Genomic DNA, 19,795 nt, shown 5'->3' on the forward strand with positions numbered 1-19,795 from the left:
CCTGGGGTTGCCACAGATCTAAAGTGACAGTAGAAAAAGGGCACAGAGATACTTCCTAAGAAGAGAAGGATTCCACCTGACCCTTGGCAGTTCACTCTCTCCAGCTCATTCCTTGCATCAGTAGTGTCCCAGCAATGGCTGCCTTGATAAAATTTGCAGCTACTCTTTTAAAGAGCTATCTGAGAAGATGCTGGGTGCATCAAAGCAATCAGAGGAAGCGGTGAAGCTTATTAAACACAAAATGAGGGAAAAATTTGACTCAAGGTGACTATTTACACACTCAGAAGAAGATAAGCAGATAGGGGAATTTAATGTTGAATCTGCCTGCAACATTTGTGCTTTAATGTCTGAAAAGCTTTAAAAAATTATTCAAGAAAATACAATTTAAGGAGGCCTTAGTTGTCAAGGATGGAGGCTTGGCTTGACTTTTGTATGAGTCTCATGCTGTTTTGACTTGGTAGCTCTTGGATATAGAGAGCAGAGGGAATGAGTAATCTTTCTTCTCTGTCAATCCACTGTTCCTCTGAGTGACAATGCAAGCTGATCATTTCAGTCTGTCATTTGGAACAGCCAGTAAGTATATCAGCATATATATATATATATATATAAAAAAAAGTTACTTGTAGACTCTATTGGTGTTGGAATAATAATGGCACTGAAATTGATATAAATTTTGTCAGGTTAAGCCAAGTGAACCTAAAAAATAGAGTGAACAAAAAGATTGTCATTTTTGATGTAAAATGCATCACATGTTTTTCTCTTATAATATTTCTGTAATGCTGAGTTTATTCCAGAGGCTGTAGCAGTAGAGGATATTCTCTTTTACACTTCTAGATAGTGCTTCTTATTGCACTTGACAAAGAGGTTATTTTGGTGGCATTTGGAGCCTTCATAATTTACGTATGTATGGAAATACAATCATTAATGTAAAATTCATTCTGAGTTGTCTCTTCCAGCTGGGTTGATTTGGGGTTTTTTGTGGTGGTCAATATTAGTGCTTCTCTAGTTAAGGATGTATTTGCATTTCTTTTGTGTTTCAGGTTCAGAGACTGCTGTTTTACCGTAGTGATCTCTCTTCTCTTATTCTGAACCACAGCTTGTGGTGTTTTTTCATTTATCTAACCTAAAATGCTTTAAAAGTTGTGAATAAGCAGCAGCTCTCTTTTAATGATAGTGTTTATCTGAATTATTTAGATTTTGTTACAACTGTATTGGCCCAAGCTAGTTCTTTCTGTTGAGAAGCTAAAACACTCTCTGTACAGTAATTTCATTAGTGGTCCATAAGCAGACTGTATGTACAACTTGCCATAATGTAGTCCAGCTGTTTATAGCCTTTGTAACCTGCAGCCTTGAACATAGGATAGGAATTCTATAAATTTCAGTATCCTGTACATTTTAGTTTGAATGGTTTCTCCTCCCCTCCTTCTAGAGCTCAGTGTAGCCTTTTTTCTTTCTTTTTTTTCTCCCTTCTCTGCAGAATAAAAAGCTAGTATTAGAAATTTATAAATTAAAATAAATTTGACTACTGCCTGTCTGTTTCAGGGTGGAAGTGCATCACAGCTACATTGACGTAAGAGCTGTAGATGTGGCTTCCCTATATTGAATATACAAAAATAGTTCTTGTACCAAACTGTATGTTGCATTTGTAGAGGAGTTTGTTCCCTTTTCTTGACACTGATTCTCTAATCACTGCCAAGTCTAGTTCTTGATGAAGAGGACTATACAGTTCTTCTTAGTTTGGGGTAGAATAAGTATCCTGAGAGTTCGCATTTTTGTGAATTACAGATTGTTCCATTGATTCGTGTTGACCCTAGAGAATCCTCATGTTTTGTGTCTTCAGCAGAGCAGCAAGGCCTCATGAATAGGTACAGGAAGCATTTAACAGAAGCCTCTCATGTTTGTCTTGCTTTATCCAGTGGTAAGAGTGACATCAGTTGGGATAGTTTCTCTTGCAGAAGAGTGAGATAAATGGACTTTTATGTGTGCAAAACCCTTTCCCTTCCAAAAGCTGTGGGACGTATGTGTAGGCAGGATGAATAAGTAGCTAGTGAAAACACTTAGTTTGATATCCAGGAGCTGAGGCAACTCAAGATACCTGGTATGTAGATATAAGTTGTTGTACATGCCTAAGGAGACCACTAAAGAAGCTATTTCCAAAGTTTTACTTCGTATCTTTCAGGCTTTTTGCAATGAAGTGCTGGAAAGGCAAATTGTCATTGTTGAATTTGCATACCATAACTCCCACTCCACCTCCCTGAATTGCTGTGAAGTGCAATAAGTGCTAAGATTGAAGAAAACAAATATAGTACTTCTATTAAGAGTGCTGTATTCTACTATGTGGAAATTCTGACATGCATGTTATTAAATTCCTGTAAAAGTATTTCTGTTCTCTGATGAATCTCTGTGTTTAGTAAAGGAGAAGTGTCATCACAGGAAATGTAACTCACTTGTACTTGACTGTGTCCAGTTTGTCTTGTTAAACCAGTATGCTAGATTCTCAAATAAAATATGCAGGTAGGTTCACCAAGGTAGTTACAATTACAATTGTAACTTTTAGTTCCTGTTACAGATAATGACACTATAAAATCCTCTATTGCTGCATGTAATGTGAAATCAGCTCTATCTCCTCCACTGCCTCAGTCATACTATTGCATTCAGACTGGTAACAGGAATTTGTGACCAACTCTCATTTAAGCAAAGTACAAGGCAGTGGCTTCTCTACAGTACTGGAAACAGTGGCTTGCTTGCTTTGAAATGAATCACATTTACATATTAAAAAATAACCATCAACATATGACAGTGATTTTATCAATTCCAATTTTAGAGTTGTGTTGAGCTTTTTTGTGGATGACCCAGTGGAATGCAAAGGTTTAGGTAGGAAGTTGTTCAACTGCTGTAATACTGTGATCACTCATCTCCTTCATCTACACCCATACCCTCAGGCAAAACATTACTATTGAAATATTTTTCCACGATTTACAGTGTTGATATGATTTTTTCCTTGTCCGATTCACAGAATTGCAGAATGGGTCAGGTTGGAAGGGACCACAGTGGGTCAGCTAGTTTGACCTCTCAACTCAAGCAGGGTCATTCTAGAGCACATGGCACAGCATTGTGTCCAGATGGTTGTTGGCTATCTCCAGTGATGAAAACTCCACAGCCTCTCTGGGCAGCCTGTTCCAGTGGATGGTCACTCACACAGTAAGGAATTCTTCCTGATACTCAGGTGGAACTTCCTGTGCATCAGTTCCTGTCTGTTGCTCCTTGTCCTATTGCCTGGCACCACTGAACAGAGCCTGGACCTATCCTCTTTGACAACCTCCCTTCAGATATTCAAAGACATTGATGAGGTCCCCATAGTCATCTCTTCTCAAGGCTGAACAGGTCAAGCTTCCTCAGCCTTTCCTCATAAGAGAGATGCTCCAGTCCCTTAATCAGCTTTGTAGCCGTCCTTTGGATCTGCTCCAAGGGTTCCATGTCTCTCTTTTGCTGAGGAGCACAGATCACAGCTCTCCAGATGAGGCCTCACCAGGGCTGAGCAGAGGGGCAGGATCATCTCCCTCAAACTGCTGGCAGTGCTTTTCCTGATGCACCCAGGATGCCATTGGCCTTCTTGGTCACCAGGACCCACTGCTGACTCATGGACAGCTTGTCATCCACCAAGACTCCCAGGTCCTTCTCTGCAGAGCTGCTTCCCAGCAGGTCAATCCCCAGCCTGTACTGGTGCCTGGGGTTAGCATTTCTGCTAACCTGCACACTTACAGTGCCATGTGGCACACGTGTGTTGCACAGTCTCCTGCACCACAGTAAGGGGATTACTGCAATATGTAGTTTCCTTCCTGAGGGTGGTTTTTTGTTGTTGTTGTTGTTGTTGTTGTTTTTTGGGGTTTTTTTGTTTGGTTGGTTTTTTTTTCCCCTCACCAAGTTCAAGCTCTTCTTTAAAGAAGAATCATGGACATTTGTAATTGGAAGTGATAAACTGAAAATACCCAGTAACACTCTTCAATTCCTCAAAAATAAAAAACAGAAGACAACTAGGGACACCCCTCTCCTCTGTTTCCAAACAAAATAGAGCACTTTTCCCAAAAAAGAAGGATAAAACCTTGTTTAATCTTTGTAGCTGGATCCTGAGGTGTCTAGATGACACTAGACAACATCAAAGAGGAACAGGGAGTCTTTCTTCTCTTTCTGGCATTGCTGTGATTGCTACTTAGAAAACTGTCTGAAATTTGTCATCTGTGTTTCAATAAGAAACCATTAAGAATTGAAATCAGCTTAAGAGAAGACAAGGATATAAAGAAGTGACTTGATTGCCATTTACATGTGCAGGTGTGAGTAACAAAAACAGAAGCCTGAGAGAGCTCCATTGAATAAATTATACAGGATTTTTAGTGTCTGAAAGTTGAAACTAAGCAAACTTTAATTAAAAAAAAATAAATTTTCTTGAAGCAGTCAGGGTGACAATAGATGTGTTTTCCCTCCCCTCATCCCATCACTTGAGTATTCTTTACTCAAGTCTAAATTATGTATCTTTCTAAAACACCATTCCATACTTCAAAGATGGATTCTTTTGCGCTGAATCCGGAGATGATAGATGGAAATCCCGTGCCTGCACTGTGCACAAGAAATGCAGCCCCTAGCCCAGTTTGGTTGTGAATAACCTTATAGGTAAGGAAATGGGATTTGAAACAGGAAAAGAACAAAAAACTAATGGCTCTACTCATGGTACTATCTCAGTTTGTCCACTGGTGGTTTAGATTTATTTCCTGCTGAAAACAAGGAGTGTCCAGTGGGTGTGTCTGGGCTTTGTGTTGTTTGTGGGCTGGCAAAGCGCAGTCCTCTGCAGAGTTATGAAGGGGGCACTGGGGCTGGTAGTGGAGGTGTTGGATGATGGTTTCCTCAGGAAGGAAATGAGAAGACAAGAGTGGCTGAGGGACAAATGGGTTCCTAGGACAGCATTACTGCAGCTTCCTTGCCAGCTGTTTTTGGAGGTCATGTTGCTTTCAAGTATTTATCTGTGGGAACATTCTAGTATCTAAGTCCATAAAGGTGGTTATTCCTTAAAATCTAGTCTATCTCCACTTTTGCTTTTCCTAGAGGATTTCTTTAAGGATGTTTATGTTATACTATAGAAAAGAGGCCTTCCTTCAGAAGTGGAAGAAATGCCCTGGACTACAATGCTCTACCAAGAAGAAAGCTTAGCCATAAAATATTGTGGGTATGGCAGCTACTTCAGTGTTCTGCTAATATGCACACTTACTCTATCTTAAACAGCATAGCAAATGCAGTTCTGTGATTGCTGCAGAGTGGGCTTTTAGCCCTACATCTTTCTTCATGGAGAAAAACACTTAATTTTTAAGGTGTCTGTCTATATACTCAGTTGTTTGGGTTTTTTAAAAATGTATCTGTCAGAGACTATTATCTAAAGAACTTAAGTTTAGTGTAATGTCTGAGTATGCTTAAGGCTTTGTTTCCATGCAGGTAACTAAGGCAGCTGTAAAACTGGAGAGGTAGGTTAATTCCTGTGAGATATTCGGCTGAGTCACCTTGACTTTTCTTGTGTTTTCTGCCATTGCTCTGTGCTGTCTGTCTCTTTTAAACCATTCTTCAAGAGCATAACACTTCTCATTGAAGTTTTAGCTGTCCTGAACTTCCCTTGATCTGATCAGGCTTATTTTTGCTGCTTACTCCAGCGTGGCTTCTGTCTCTGAGTAGATTTCAAGGTGTATTTCTTACAGTTGGAGGTCATTATTTTTGATGGCACAGTTAACCTAGGTCTTTCTGGGGACTTAAATTAGTCTTACAGTCTGAACATTGTGTTTATTTTGGCTTTTGTCCTTCAGCAGTAGAATGGATCTACTTGTTCATCAGGGGTATGCATTAATATGAAGGAGTCTGCCAGAAAAAAATTAGTTGGCCAGGAGATCAAATAAAGATTTTTACCCAGGGCAGAGACACCTCAGTGCCTTATCCTTTTCAGTGCTTTACTGTCTATAGCTTTGAATTCTCTGGAAAATAGCAAATATGTCACTTCTCCCATTTAGTTCATGATTCATTTGGTAAAGATACTGACATTCCACTTCCAAGCTGAGGATTTTTCTCTTGTGGTGGAATTTTTTTCTCATTCAACTATTATAAGATCTTTAAAAACATACTAGGCTTCTCTCCCCATCCTCCAGGTCCCACCAGTAGTGAATGATCTGTTTCTGTAGTGAATTTCAGTCTGCCCTTAGTGGAATGTACATTCAGTAATGGTTCCCTCTGTTGTCAGTTCCCAACATAGCCCTTTTGTCTTGTTTTTCTCCTAGGACAGTAGGAGTGAGCAAGTCCCTTGTAGTCTACAAAAGGATGAATCAGCTGCTTTTTAGGAGTATATCCTTGAATTTAATCTCAGTGTACTTGTTTGATGTTACCCTGGGGAGCAAGGAGATGGAATGTTTCATTTGAAGGCTGATCACTTTCTTAGTTGTGGCATTTCTTTTTGTGTACATTTGAGAAGGCTTGAATACTTGGATATTAGGTGTACTGTATCAAATTATATTGACTAAATATCAGCTTCTTGCAAGGGCTCTTCAGCTTTCTTGTGATGACTAAGGAGATCAGAGGATTATCAACTTCAATTATGGAAAACTAAACCTGTCAGAACATGGCTTGATGCAAAATACTTGAGGTTTAATTATGGTTTATTCAACCAGAGTGAGGCCAGAAATGACCTCTTGTATGAAGATTGTCAGCTGCTGAGATCCACAGAACTGCTCACTAGGGCTGAGATGACCTTTTTAATAACTACTATGTCTTTAGTTGGTCCTCCATGATGCTCTAGGACCTTGAGGATGGCAGGCCGGATTCCTGAGCCCTTCTCCAGGTTTATTGGTTGTTGACTGCCACTTAGGAGTGTCCACAGTATATGTGTATGCAGGAAAACATTCCAAGAAAGTTGAAGAGAATCCTGTAAGTGGTCTTTGAAAGTTGTTATCTGCAGATTCCTAGGCCATCTCTTTACTCTCTTCCCCAGTGCTTCAGAAAGACATGAGGACCCTTTGACTGAAAGGAACAAGGGAGAAAGGACTGAAAGGAGAATAGCATATTCTACCCCTTTTATAGAATATAGGTGATACACCTAGGGGTAAGAGCTTACCCCACATCTTTCTTAGACACTTCAGAAGTAAATTTTTCTGATTTGAAGAGTGCTTTTATGTAGGTACATGGAGATAAGACATCTGGGAGCACAATTTAAGTAATACATTTCCCTCTGCTGTACAGCATCTGTGTATATCAGCATTTGTCTGTGAGTGTGATGATTACTCTTGACAGTCATTCTTTAGTAGTGTCAATATTATTGCCTTCCTCTTTTTTTGCAGATTTTAAGGTTTCTTTACCATTTACTTGTGGTACCAGATTTCTTACTAACTACTACAGAAAAGAGGAAAACTGTACTCAGTCTTTTGGTGATCATGCCACTTCTGGACTTCATTTGCTAGTGATCAGCAAAACATAGATTGCAGAAGTGTTGGAATATTAATATTATGCAAACTAGTTTTTTCTAGGTGCTCCAAATTTTGTTAGAAGCAACATAATGCCTGTGTGTTTTCATTTAGCCAGGAATGAACTCTGGCTAATTCAGAGTGTGGTTATTACTCTTTACATAAACTCATACCAGGTGAAGATAGGAAGAGAGCAGACTGGTGTAAGTTATCTTTGTAATTTGCTCAAAGTAGCACTGGGTATCAGCTATCCAAGACTATTGGTCCCCCACTGAGTCTTGTTCTTGCATCAGTTTCATCCTCAAAAAAAAAAAGTTCCCAGGCTATCACTATAGAAGCTTTCCACATAATCTGTCTCCCTTCTCTCAATTCCTGGAGACCTACTGACACTTGTGAGTCTTGTGAATGGCGATTTTTCTCCCCAGCTTGGGGGCTTGGTCTTAATTTCCAGATCCTGGAAGGAATTGTGAACCTAAATATATAAATGTGTTATGTGATAACATAATTTTTGAGTCTTTATGATTTGATAGTGTCTATGAAATCTGACTATCAGATGACTTTATTTGAGGAAAAGCTAAAGGGAAACTTCTTATTCATAGTAGAATATTAAAATAAATGGGAGGAGAGAATATTTAGTGGAGAAAATTGGGATGTGGAGTAGCTGTACTTTTTTTGTGTAAGACACACAACATTTTTGCAACTAATAATTTAGTTTTTACTGGGAGTTTTATTAAATTTCCTGTATTGGCAAGTGTTCTAAGATACATGTAAATGTTGTAGTCTAATAGTAATTAATTTATATAAGGCACTTGTTTTATATGCTTCTTCATGGTAAAAATAATGCTCTAGCATCAGTAGGATTTGAGACTTCTTTTTACAAAGCTCAGTTTCTCCCTCTGCTGAGCAAGACAAGCCTTCTCAGCTTTCTTTACTTTCCTTCCTCTTCACTTTCTTCCTCCTACACCTTGGATGTGTGGGTTTCGATATGTGTGCAGTTTTTTCTTTCTGCAGCAAGTCTCTGCACTAAGTGTCTGGAGTAGACTACACTTAACTAGTCAATGCTTTCTCAAAGTGTACTGTTAAAATCAAGGAGCTGAGCAGGATGCTAAGCTAGTAAGCCAAGATGAACTTGCCAAATGCAGCAGTTAGAGACATATCTGCTCTGCACTCCTTCACTGAGGTTTCCACCTCCACAGCAGCATTAGCAGAAGGGGGTATGTGAGTGCCTTCACCACAAGCTTATGCTGAGAAAGTAGGTCTACAGGGAGATACCAGACTGTTCTTTGGCAGATGTCTGTTTTCTTCCCTCATCTTCACTGTGAATGAGTTAAGCTGTGGTAGTGAAGCTCATCAGGTAAGGTTTTAACTCCCTGCCAGTGGTGTGGGTGGGCAATTTATTATTTGCTTTTAGTAAAGCCACTAATCTGAGTTTGATAAAATGAGTATTTGCAAAAACCTAATTCTTGACTTCTGAGTTCCGGTTTTAAATGTGCTAATTAGCCCATGGCTTTAGGTAATTGATAGTTCACAAGTACCATACTTACTAAGGTGTCAGTGTAAAATAATTACCATGGGTGAGATTGCTTCCTAACTCTGTTGCAACAAATAATTTAGTTACCCTGAGGAGAAGCACTCTTATTAGTATGTATTGGTGTCACATTGCTGGAAAGCTGATCAGTTCTTCCAAGTGCTTGCTGCATGCAAGAGTTGTGTAGCTGGAAATGCAAGATTTGGCAGCTGCTTCTAAATCAAACAAGTGAAGTGCTGAATGCAAAGCCAGCCTACCAGCAGGACATGAAAGACTTCAAGAAGAAAGTACGTGGTTGTTGTTCGTTTCTTCAGCAATTCTTCTTTACTTATGTCTTCATACAATGTAGGCAAGCATTGCCAATGATCCTTGGTCCAGCTGGAATGTTGGGAAGTCTGGGAACTGGGATAATGGAAATGCTGTTGACAGCTGGGCAACGAAACCTGAAAGTGCACCTGGCCAGAGAAACAGTGCTTCGAATAACTGGGAGGCAGCAGCAGGATTTGGTCATCCACAGGCATATCAAGGACCAGGTGTGCTAATAATGCTTGTTTTTTTCCTTAATAAATTAGAGTAGGTGGACAGTAGAGGTAAGAATTATTTAATCTTTCATAACTATAGACGATGGCTCATTTAAAAAATAAAACCAAGCCACTTTCCTTAATAGCACATTGTCATGTGGGTAAGCTGGACACTAAAATAATAGACACTAAAAAAATTAAATAAGTTTTTTTTAAAAATTGGTTCCACAGTAACAAACACCTCAAACTTTTATGGAAATCTGACAAACCAAAGTCAGATTGTGCATACATGATCTATTCTCAGGCATGTTGTTCAGTTTGCATAACTGGAACTTTTAAAATCCCCTGAATTTGTGCTCTCAGGCCTTTGAAGGAATAGTCTCTTAAATCCTTAATTTTAAGAACTGACTAGCTTTTCTTCTACCTTTTTGTAGTAGCTCCCTAAATTAAGGGGACAACCCATAATTGGGGAATGCTAATTTGTTCCATATTCATAGACTTTGGAAAACAGTTGAGTTCATCTTAACACACCATCATCTCTTAATTAATTTTTATTTTCTTTATTTCCCCTCTCCCTCAGTGGATTTCTAGTGCACTGCTTTGCAGGTTGTATTTGATGGGGATAGTGCTAATTGAGGAGGAATCGTAAAATAGAAGGCTGAAAGAGATTTTAATATATTTACCTGGTCGATTATTTATATGTGAGTGCTGAAGTACCTGCTTCTGCTTTTGAAGAGAAATTATGTAACTTTCTCCTTTCCCATCCCCTGATCCCTCCTGTACTTCAGCAGCTGCTGATGACGATGATTGGGATGATGACTGGGATGACCCAAAATCAACTTCACCATCTTACCTTGGTTACAAGGAGACTGAGGCATCAGAGGCTGGGGGGGTCCAGCGTGGAAATTCTCGTGCAGCTGCTATGAAGCTACCACTTAACAAGTAATGGAAAATGCAGGGGAAATGTGTATATATTGACGAGAATTGGAATTTGTCAAGATGTATAAATTCAACATCCTTGAAATAAGCAATGTAAATATTACAGTTTTAAGACAGAAAAGAAGGTGGATTTGTAGTTCAGCATACTCCTTAAGCAAGCAGAGGACACAGATCCCTGAAAGCTTGAAAGTACATGACAAAGCTGTATAATTTTTGGAGGTGTCATACAGGCAGATGACACTATCACAGTGCCTGAGCTTCAAGTCTTTAGAATTTGACTGTGTTGGACAGTTTTTTCTTAATGAAAGTCAAAGGTGGTGGATGACTTATTCATACAGTAGAAACTGATCAGAGATGCTGCACTGGAGTTCGTGAACAATCTGAGTTTCTAGTGGGGAAAAGTTCTGTTCTACTGTGTTTGTGCATCATCCAGGTTGTTTCTTGAACCACAGAAAGTTTGATTTTATAGATAAAAATCTTACAGTAGCATCAAGCTTTGTCAGAGTTATACTAGCATTGTCTCAGGTTGCAGCTTAATGTTTGTTTATTCTAAAACTGCTTTACTCTGAGAGCTAGTGTGTGGTAATCTCCGAGTGGATGAAAGCAGAGTGGAAAAGGATTGTAGAATAATGGTTCCTAAGGTATCTAACTAAAATCAACTGTCTCTGAATGACTAGTTAATTTTGTTCTCAGTGGGTTTTTATGACCAGTGTTGCATGAGTACCTGTACATCGTTGTTTACTTGTAAACTCACAAAAGTACCTTTTTTAAGAGTTTTTTTTTTTGTCTGTGGAGTAAGTCCTGCTATACTGCTCATGTTTCTGCAAGCAGGTTGGCAATACTGCAAGGGCTAATTATCTTCCTAATTAGAAAGAGGACCACCATTTGATTTTTATAAGGAATTTTGTAAGACTTTTAGAATATTACAGTGATTGTTTGGCTTTCTTTAAATTGGTGAATAAATTATTTAAGTTAACTCATGTTTAGAAGCATTTGATAGATCTTCTGTTTATCATTCTTTCAGATGATTGAATTCTTGTAATTCGAAATCTCAGGCTCATGACCATCTGTGTGTGTGTGTGGTGTTTCCAGAGAGGGTGGGGCTGCAGGAGTGATAGATGTTACTTTGTGTCCTCCTGTAATGTTTGGTATGATGGTCAGCAGAGCGGGAATAGCCACTTTGCTCTGCAAGAAGGAGCCTATTACACACACAGACACACAAGACACACATGAAAAACCTGGATATCAGTAGCCAAAACTTTTCTGCTTTTTTTCAATGCAAAATGGTGATTGTTACAGTAATTCACATAAACTATTTTCTATGCTTGAGAAATACTTAGGGTTTTTTTCCTGTAATGGCAGGTAGTAATGCATATGTCAAAGGAAGGAGAATTAACTTATCACTTCATTTTATTGTTAGGTTTCCTGGATTTGCAAAACCTGGAATGGAACAGTATCTGTTGGCAAAGCAGCTAGCAAAACCCAAAGAAAAAATTCCCATAATTGTAAGTTGGGATTGTGTATAGTTTTTCTGAGTGGGTGGTAGGGGTTTTTTTGGTTTTCTTTATTTTGGTTGGTTGATTAGCTGGGTTTTATAATCCTCCTCACCTTTCCCTATTTTCTCAACTGAACTTTTATCCTCAAGGTTGCTGTATATATTTGGGTCAGAAGAAACTGCTACAGAACACATAATTAGAAATAGAACTGTTGTAATAAAAATCATAAGTATGATGATGATTATTTTCAGTATTTTTTCCTCATATTGTATCTGCATTATTTGTGATGAACATATGCCTTTTTGGGATTGGGATGCAGAGCAAATGCATTACATTGGCTATTTGTTATCTAGATTGTTACATGTAGGAGCTACATTTATAGAGGTTTGCAATATTCAGTCCTGATGGTCAAGTCATTGTCTGATCTGAAAACCAAACTCCTCTGTCTATATGCTGTTCTAGCGAAATGTGGTTGAAAAAGCCCTAGAATTCACCATTCCTTTGTTATTTGGGAAAAATTGTAAAATACACAAGATAAAGTCAACTGTGGTCTTTTGTCCCTGATTGCAAGAAGCAATTCTGCTTCCAGACTCAGCCTCTCACCGAAATCAATGGAAGCTCTCAAGTGAAGAAAGAAGATATTTGTCCTCTTGTTTGCAGCTAGTACAACATGATGTATTTAAAGATAGTATTTCCAATTTCTTACAGATTGGCGATTATGGCCCAATGTGGGTATATCCTACCTCAACATTTGACTGTGTGGTGGCAGATCCCAAAAAAGGTTCTAAAATGTATGGTCTCAAGAGCTACATTGAGTATCAGCTGACCTGCACTGTAAGTGTATCTGAAACAGGATCTTTTGTCTCGTAAATATGTGTCATTTGTACATATAAATAGAAATTGTGTGACTTGGTAAGAGCATTTTAAGAGTAAGTGGTAGTTGTCAAATTTTTTTACCCCAAAGATTTGCTTTTTTCTAGAATTTCAAGTTCTTCTGTATTAAGGCTCTAATTAATAAATTTCATTTACATTCCATGTGGTTACCATTCTGATCATGCTTGTTTCATGTGACTGTGTGTAGATGCCTGTCCAGGTTCAGAGTTGTGTTTCTCTTACAGAACACTAATCGGTCTGTCAACCACAGATACAAGCACTTTGATTGGTTGTATGAGCGGCTCCTGGTTAAATTTGGATTAGCCATTCCAATCCCTTCTCTTCCAGACAAGCAAGTAACAGGTAATTATTCCCAGTTCTGAGTTCATGGGATGGGAAATAAGGAAATTAGATTTTTGTAAGGTTCAGGTTTCTTAATGTTTGTTTTTCCCATCATCTTTAAAGAAGGTGACAAAGAAACCCCAACCTTTCTCCACTCATAAGTTATGATGAGTTGTTACGACTGATTGATAAAAACAGATCAATACTATGAGAATCACTTCAAAACTCAGGTTCAATTATCTAGTCTAGTGATTTAAAAAAAAGGTAATTAAAAGCAAAACAAATCCCCCAAGTTACTACGTGAGATAATAATTGCTATTGGAGAGAAGAGATAGCTACTTATATTCTGTATTTGCTGATTGGCTGGGCAAATGTTTTTGGGTGGGTTTTTTTTGAGGTTTGGGGAGGGACGTACATTGTGTTTGGTTTTGTTTGGACTTTTGTCTTTTGCATTTGATATGTTATGTTGTAGGAGCTTTGACACAAAGTTCCCAGAGGAAAAGGAGCAACCCCTGAGTGGTTGGGATGGGGATTTTTTGCTTCCAAGTGAAATGTTGCAGCTGTTTCTCCTCTTGCTTGATTTCACACATGATTTAGAAAGCACCTTTCACTCAAATAGTGTTCTGCTCTGGTTTGATGTTGGTTCAGCTTGACCAAACTGTCTGAAGCTTGTGGAAATCTTTTGTTCGGACTTCAAAAAAAGTGGGATTGGGTCCTTTAAATGCACTTAAGTTTAGTCATTGCAACAGAATATGACAATGCCTATGCATTTTCAGTAGTCTCTGGCTTATTTTCTACAAGTATAGGCTAGAGTGCATGTGAAGGAAAGAATGGACACCAGTATAGGAGAAAAATGCATTACTTTAGCCCATTTCCACCTGTATGTTTTCTGGTAAGATTATACAGCGTTTAAGATAAACAGCCAAAACCAAACTTACGAGCATCGGCATGTTGCCAACCACGTGGCCGTGGGCATCACTCAAAATGCAGCAGCTCTGCTGTGTTTGAAGAAAGCTAAGCATTGATGAAGTTGCTGGGATAAATGCCGAGGGAACTGAAAAGTGAGGAAGTGACTTCTTCCCCTTAGCCTCGTGTTTAGAATTGACCAGCATTTTTATTAAACATGTGCATGTCTGTTAACAGGAAACCAGAAGACATGATGGGGTCCCTAGATTTAATTGTAACTATATCTTAAAAGACCCAAGAGTCTGGCATCACATCTTGGCAAAATCCATTGCCTGTGAATTTCTGTCTTCTGGAGTCTGTGGGAGAGAATACCTTGCCCCATGCAAAAAATAATAAATTAAAAAAAAAAAAAGTCTCTTTTTCTGAAATATGAAGAAACCGGAAAAACTGTGCTTATCTTTCACTGTGTTAGGAGACTTCTTTCTGAAGACTGTCTGCAAAAGCATTTCTGTCAATTTGTCTTGACAGAACAAGACTCTGGATTGACTTTGTCAGGATCATGGTTTTAATGATATACTGGTGATGATATACTTAATGATCACCATGTAACTTCCAGCTGCTGCTGTTCTGGTATTCTGCAGTCTTTGCAGGAATGCTGTGGAGATTTCTGTATAGATTAAAAGTGAAGCAAAGGATTACTGAAGGATATGGAATGTCTCTTCCATAGTGTTTGATTTTTTTTTTTATTTTGCTAATTTGCAGGAAAAATGCCCATACACAAATTTCATTTTACATTAGCTCTGTTATTTACCTGCTAGTCTTGCTAATTTCCATATTTGCAAAAAACCTAAAAACCCCAAAAAACCATAACCCAGACCACAAAAACCTCAACTTTGTGGATCTGCTGCCATAGTAACTGTGCAGTAGAATTATGTTGGAACAGTACATGTGTTCAAGGCTTGTCATCTGCACTGCTGTGGAAATCAGAAGAGTTGGGTGCTGTAGGAATCTGTCTTTCCTTAATAATCCTGTTCACTGTATGCTATAAAAGTCTGATGTCATGCATTTTTTTAAATTAAAAAGGATTCTCTCAAGATGACAGTTTCTACTAAAACTAAAAGGTTCTTATGAATACGCAGTGATGATGCATGACTGGTTTAAGAAAAAAATTGTTCTTATTTGGTTTGTATTAAAATATCTTAAGTACCAAAAAAATCAGTTACAGTCTTACATGTTTGTGTATATTCTAACCAGTTTATGCATATGATGTATTGATTTTTTTTTTTCCCCAGTTTACCTATATGGAAGTATGTTTAGAGGAGGGACTGCTTTTTAAATCTGTGATTTGTATTTGAGTAATTTCAAATATTTTTGAGCAGTCTAATTTCAATGTTTTTTGATCAGTTTAATTTCAATGCTTTGTTAGCTTGTACAAGGCAACTTGGAATGTAGTTACTTTTTCTTTAGTGTTTTTGAACCTCATATTGACCAAGACTTTAGTAAGCTGTACCAGAAAAATACTAGACTTCCAAGCCTGTGCCTGGCTTTTCTCTTGGGTCATCTGAATACCTAATTTTTCTGTCCAAAAGTTTATTAGTTTTTTCAAAAAAAGTTTTTGAATTGTGGGTGGGTATTAGGTTTTTTTAGTATTTTGTGGCTATCTTAAAAAGGATGAGAAGTTTCAATCAGTAATCAATATACTGTAATTTAAGATTCTTTTCATTTTTTAGCATAATGGGCCATTTATTTATGAGTTGGACTCAATAATTTTTATGAGTCCATTCCAACTTAGGATTCTGTGATTGTTGTAAGTTCTGAGTCATTAAATTGTTAATAAGTCATCAGATAAATTACAGGTTATTTCAATTTAAATTTTAAAAATGAAATTTGAAGGTACTAGCCTGTAAATGTAACAATTATTGTTCAATGTGTAAAAGGGCGCTTTGAAGAAGAATTTATCAAAATGCGCATGGAGAGGCTGCAAGCTTGGATGACAAGAATGTGTCGCCATCCTGTTGTGTCAGAGAGTGAAGTTTTCCAGCAATTTCTCAGTTTCCGAGATGAGAAGGTAGGAAATGAAATAAGGTTCACACACAGACTGAGATTGAGGAATCCCCCCACACTTCCCCTTCAAACCAAGAGTTTGGCGATGTAGCCACCCCACTGTGGGCAGTAGTGCCAGGCTGGAAACTGCTGGGATTCCTAACTCAGCTGATTGATCAAAACAAGGCATAGAATTGTTCTGGTGAAATGCTACACACCGTTCCCACGCAGTTGTGCTCTTCAAAGTAACTTTGTTGCCTGTCTTTCAAGGGACTGTTTGTATCCTCCAGCAGAATAGAAGCGTATATAAAACCCTTTTGGCTGTTGCCCTGCTCCGTCTCTGCTGGATTTAGTAATCCCTATGATCCTCTGAGTGGTGCTGCTCTGCTAACAAAAGCTACTTCATAGCAGATTTAGGTTCTGCCTGATCCTGTATTATATTTAAAAACAACCCCCTGCCCCCATCCCCATCCCTCAAAACCAAAGTTTTTCCACTGAAATGGATTGTAATAGCACTATGTTGCCGCCTTGCCTGATATAAACACTCATTTTTTATTCACACACACTTTATTATGCTTTTTTAAAAAGAGATTTTAATATCTTCAGTAAAGGATAAATAAAGTAAGTAAACCTTTAGTAAATAATGGTTTCTTCATGATTGAGCTCCAGCTCTGATACTAATTAGGAAATAAACAGAAAAACTCTGCTACTTTCTCCTCAAAATATTCATACTTCTGAATACACATAGAATTTGCTGAAAAAGTAAATTATCCAGTCTAGTCTTAAAAATTGCCAAGGTTCAAGTCTGCTGTGACTAAGGTCACAGCTGACCAGTTTTGAGTTGAACTACCAACATATTTCTAACCAGAATTATTCTGTGATCTTGTAAGTAGAGGCTTAATAACATAGTGAGTACTAGTCCTGGTGAAATGCTAGTTGGATGGTTAGTGGGGAGTTGTATAATTCTGCCAGCTAGTCAGCACTTCTTAGTTTCTTATTTATAGATGTATAAACAGAACAGATGTTGCAATACTTTTAACCACTAAGAACTTAGTATGATAATTGCATAATAGTTTCATGATCTTCTTGACCAGCTTCTGATATGGGACTTATCCTATGTGTGGAGACAGCTGAATATAATTGTTCTTACACTGTATCCCAGTAATACACAAGAAGGGTCTGTTGGCCCCAGAATTTAGATAACAAAGTGCACAAAGGAGGAGAGGGAGAGCTTTGGGAAACTGTAAAAAGCCTTGGCTCCTCTGAAGATTTCATTTCTTAATGAAAGGTTTTAATTCAGGGGTGGTCTGTTGATTAACAGTTCTCCTAAACATTTAATTCACTCCTTCAGCACATGCCTTTAAAGAAGGATGAGTGGTGGTCAAATGTTGTGTCTCGCTTTTTTTTTTTTTTTTTCTTTTTAAGGAGTGGAAAACAGGAAAGAGGAAGGCAGAAAAAGATGAAACTGTAGGAGTCATGATCTTTTCTACAATGGAACCAGAAGCTCCTGACTTGGACATGGTAGAAATGTAAGGTGATTTTTGTATGGGCATTATGTATCTGGGTATACAACAGATGCTGAGATAATCCAAAACTCAGATACTATATGTACATGTATATTCATGGATTTGAAGAGGTATTCATCAAGGCAGAGTTGAAAATGTGTTTAAATAATGAGATTTTCATATCAACCCCTCCAATACTTGGTGGAAATCTATGTGATGTCTTTTTGACCTCAGCGGCTGAATGCTGATCCTAAAACAATTTCTGTAAAACTAGTTGATGGGATAGAGTACTGATCCTATGGAGTTATGTTTTATATGGCTGTGGAAGTGTGTTTTGATCTTTAATCTTTCAACACTTCCAAAACACCCTAAACTTACCAAGTAGCTTAGGATAATTGTAAATGGACCAATAAGCAAAACAATGTTTCTGTAAAATAGTTGTATGTAATGTACACACAGTATGATTTGAATATCTGTAATCCATGGAAAGCTATTGAAAATGAAGAGGGATTTAAATTATCACATTTTATTCTGGAAGTGCAAATTGATATATTTATTTTATATATGTGTATATTACATATACATGCACTTTTAAATGTATATTCTGTAGGTGATAAACCTTTGGGTTTCACAGAGTTAAAGACGTGATTTACTATGTAGCCTTTATTTCACTCCTTTAGGCTTAGTAATTTTTGTTAGATGTAGTATGTATGACATGCTTTTCTTACTGTTCTGGAACACAGAAACCTAGATAATGTTTTGTGTGTATGTGTGGATAAACTGAATAGAAATGTTTTTAGTAGCAAAGCAGTAGTGTATCTACACCCAATACAGGCTTTATGCAAGTGATGCATTGCATGTTGAGTGGATGTAATGGCTGTGTGGTAGCAGTTCTGTACCAGCAGAAAAGCATGCACATTTTTAGGTCAGTTACAGTTCAACCTTGACTACTTCGCTTTAGTGGCGTGGTTTCTGTATATTCCAGTGGTGTAAAAGGTGGAGGGGTGAATGTGAGGGAGGATTCTCTACCCAGAGTACATACACACTCCTGGCAGAGAGTGCCCAGCATGTGGGCTGCTAAACACTGTGTGCCCAAGCAGGGAGGGCACACCACCTCAAAGAGAATACTCACTGGGGGGATGGGTTCCTGGGCTGGGGCTGGCAACCTGGAGTAGTACGGGGGACCTATTTCCAAGCAGTTGCAAGGGTGGCTGTAACATCTCAGATGTCCACATGTTCTAGTGCATGGAAATGCTGTTAGAAGTGTGTGTGAGTCTTGAAAGCCATTACTCCACTTAAAACGTAGACAAAGCAGCTTGTTCAATGACTCTTAGATTCTTCAGTGTGAAGATGTTCTTTACTGAACAACTTTGCTAGTATTTTTGGAGTCCTGCACAGGTTCATAAGCATTTTCAGTGATCTTGAGACCATAAAATATGAAGTTTAGAAAATTACAGGATATTTTGTCCCTGAGTAAAGAGAAGTAAAGCAAGAGCATCTTAAAAAGCCCAGGTGCTGGTTTTGTGCAAATAACTATGTGTGTATGGTTTCCAGCTGAGGAACAAAGTGCTGGTGGGGAAGTGGGAATCTCTAGGTTGTTGGGCCACAGCTGGAGCTGCTGCCCTGGCTCTGGGGAGTCACTTAGTGTCCCCTTGCTGTTACAGCTGTCTCATGCAGGCTTTGGCTGAGATAATTCGAAAGATCAGATGCAGTTAAAATAAATCTTGTTGGAAATTATAAAATATACGTTTAATTTTCTTCTGTAGGGTTCACAAATCACTGCTGTGTATGCAGTGTTGTGTTAATGGAAAACTCTGATAGCTGCATGCAAACATGCTTTAAGAGGAATACAAAGGCACATACTAATTCAGAATTCTCTTTTTTTGCTCCCTATAATGCAACTCAGCAAAATGATATTGTTAATATAATATGAAAGTATGCATATATATTTCCCTAGGAGAGTTGCTATATTACTTTTTATTTGCCTATGTTAGACTTCTATCAAAATATCTGACACAGTTATTTTCTTTTTATTTTTTCATTGTTGTATGAATTTCTCTATTTCTATTATGCTGTAATAAGAGTGCTAGTCCAGTGCCATGTGTCTATGAGGCACTCTTAGCAGATGATAAAAAATGGAACAAATAATGCCTATATA

At 38.1% G+C, this 19,795-nt stretch overlaps 1 protein-coding gene across 3 annotated transcripts in view; it reads left to right on the plus strand.

Annotated features, from left to right (window-relative positions):
* SNX9 (sorting nexin 9) overlaps positions 1 to 19,795 on the plus strand; it is an 80,734-nt gene that overhangs the window by 45,620 nt on the left and 15,319 nt on the right. For 2 of the 3 annotated variants that reach the window (XM_072926980.1, XM_012572583.5), the window contains exons 5-11: positions 9,362 to 9,545; positions 10,322 to 10,475; positions 11,893 to 11,977; positions 12,677 to 12,802; positions 13,087 to 13,204; positions 16,027 to 16,157; positions 17,558 to 17,661. In XM_072926980.1, the coding sequence (XP_072783081.1) occupies positions 9,362 to 9,545; positions 10,322 to 10,475; positions 11,893 to 11,977; positions 12,677 to 12,802; positions 13,087 to 13,204; positions 16,027 to 16,157; positions 17,558 to 17,661 (902 nt within the window). The remainder of the gene's footprint in view (positions 1 to 9,361; positions 9,546 to 10,321; positions 10,476 to 11,892; positions 11,978 to 12,676; positions 12,803 to 13,086; positions 13,205 to 16,026; positions 16,158 to 17,557; positions 17,662 to 19,795) is intronic. The other variant, XM_002196190.7, reaches the window with a different exon arrangement.

Source organism: Taeniopygia guttata, chromosome 3, assembly GCF_048771995.1.
Source record: "Taeniopygia guttata chromosome 3, bTaeGut7.mat, whole genome shotgun sequence".
In the NCBI taxonomy this organism is placed as follows: domain Eukaryota; kingdom Metazoa; phylum Chordata; class Aves; order Passeriformes; family Estrildidae; genus Taeniopygia; species Taeniopygia guttata.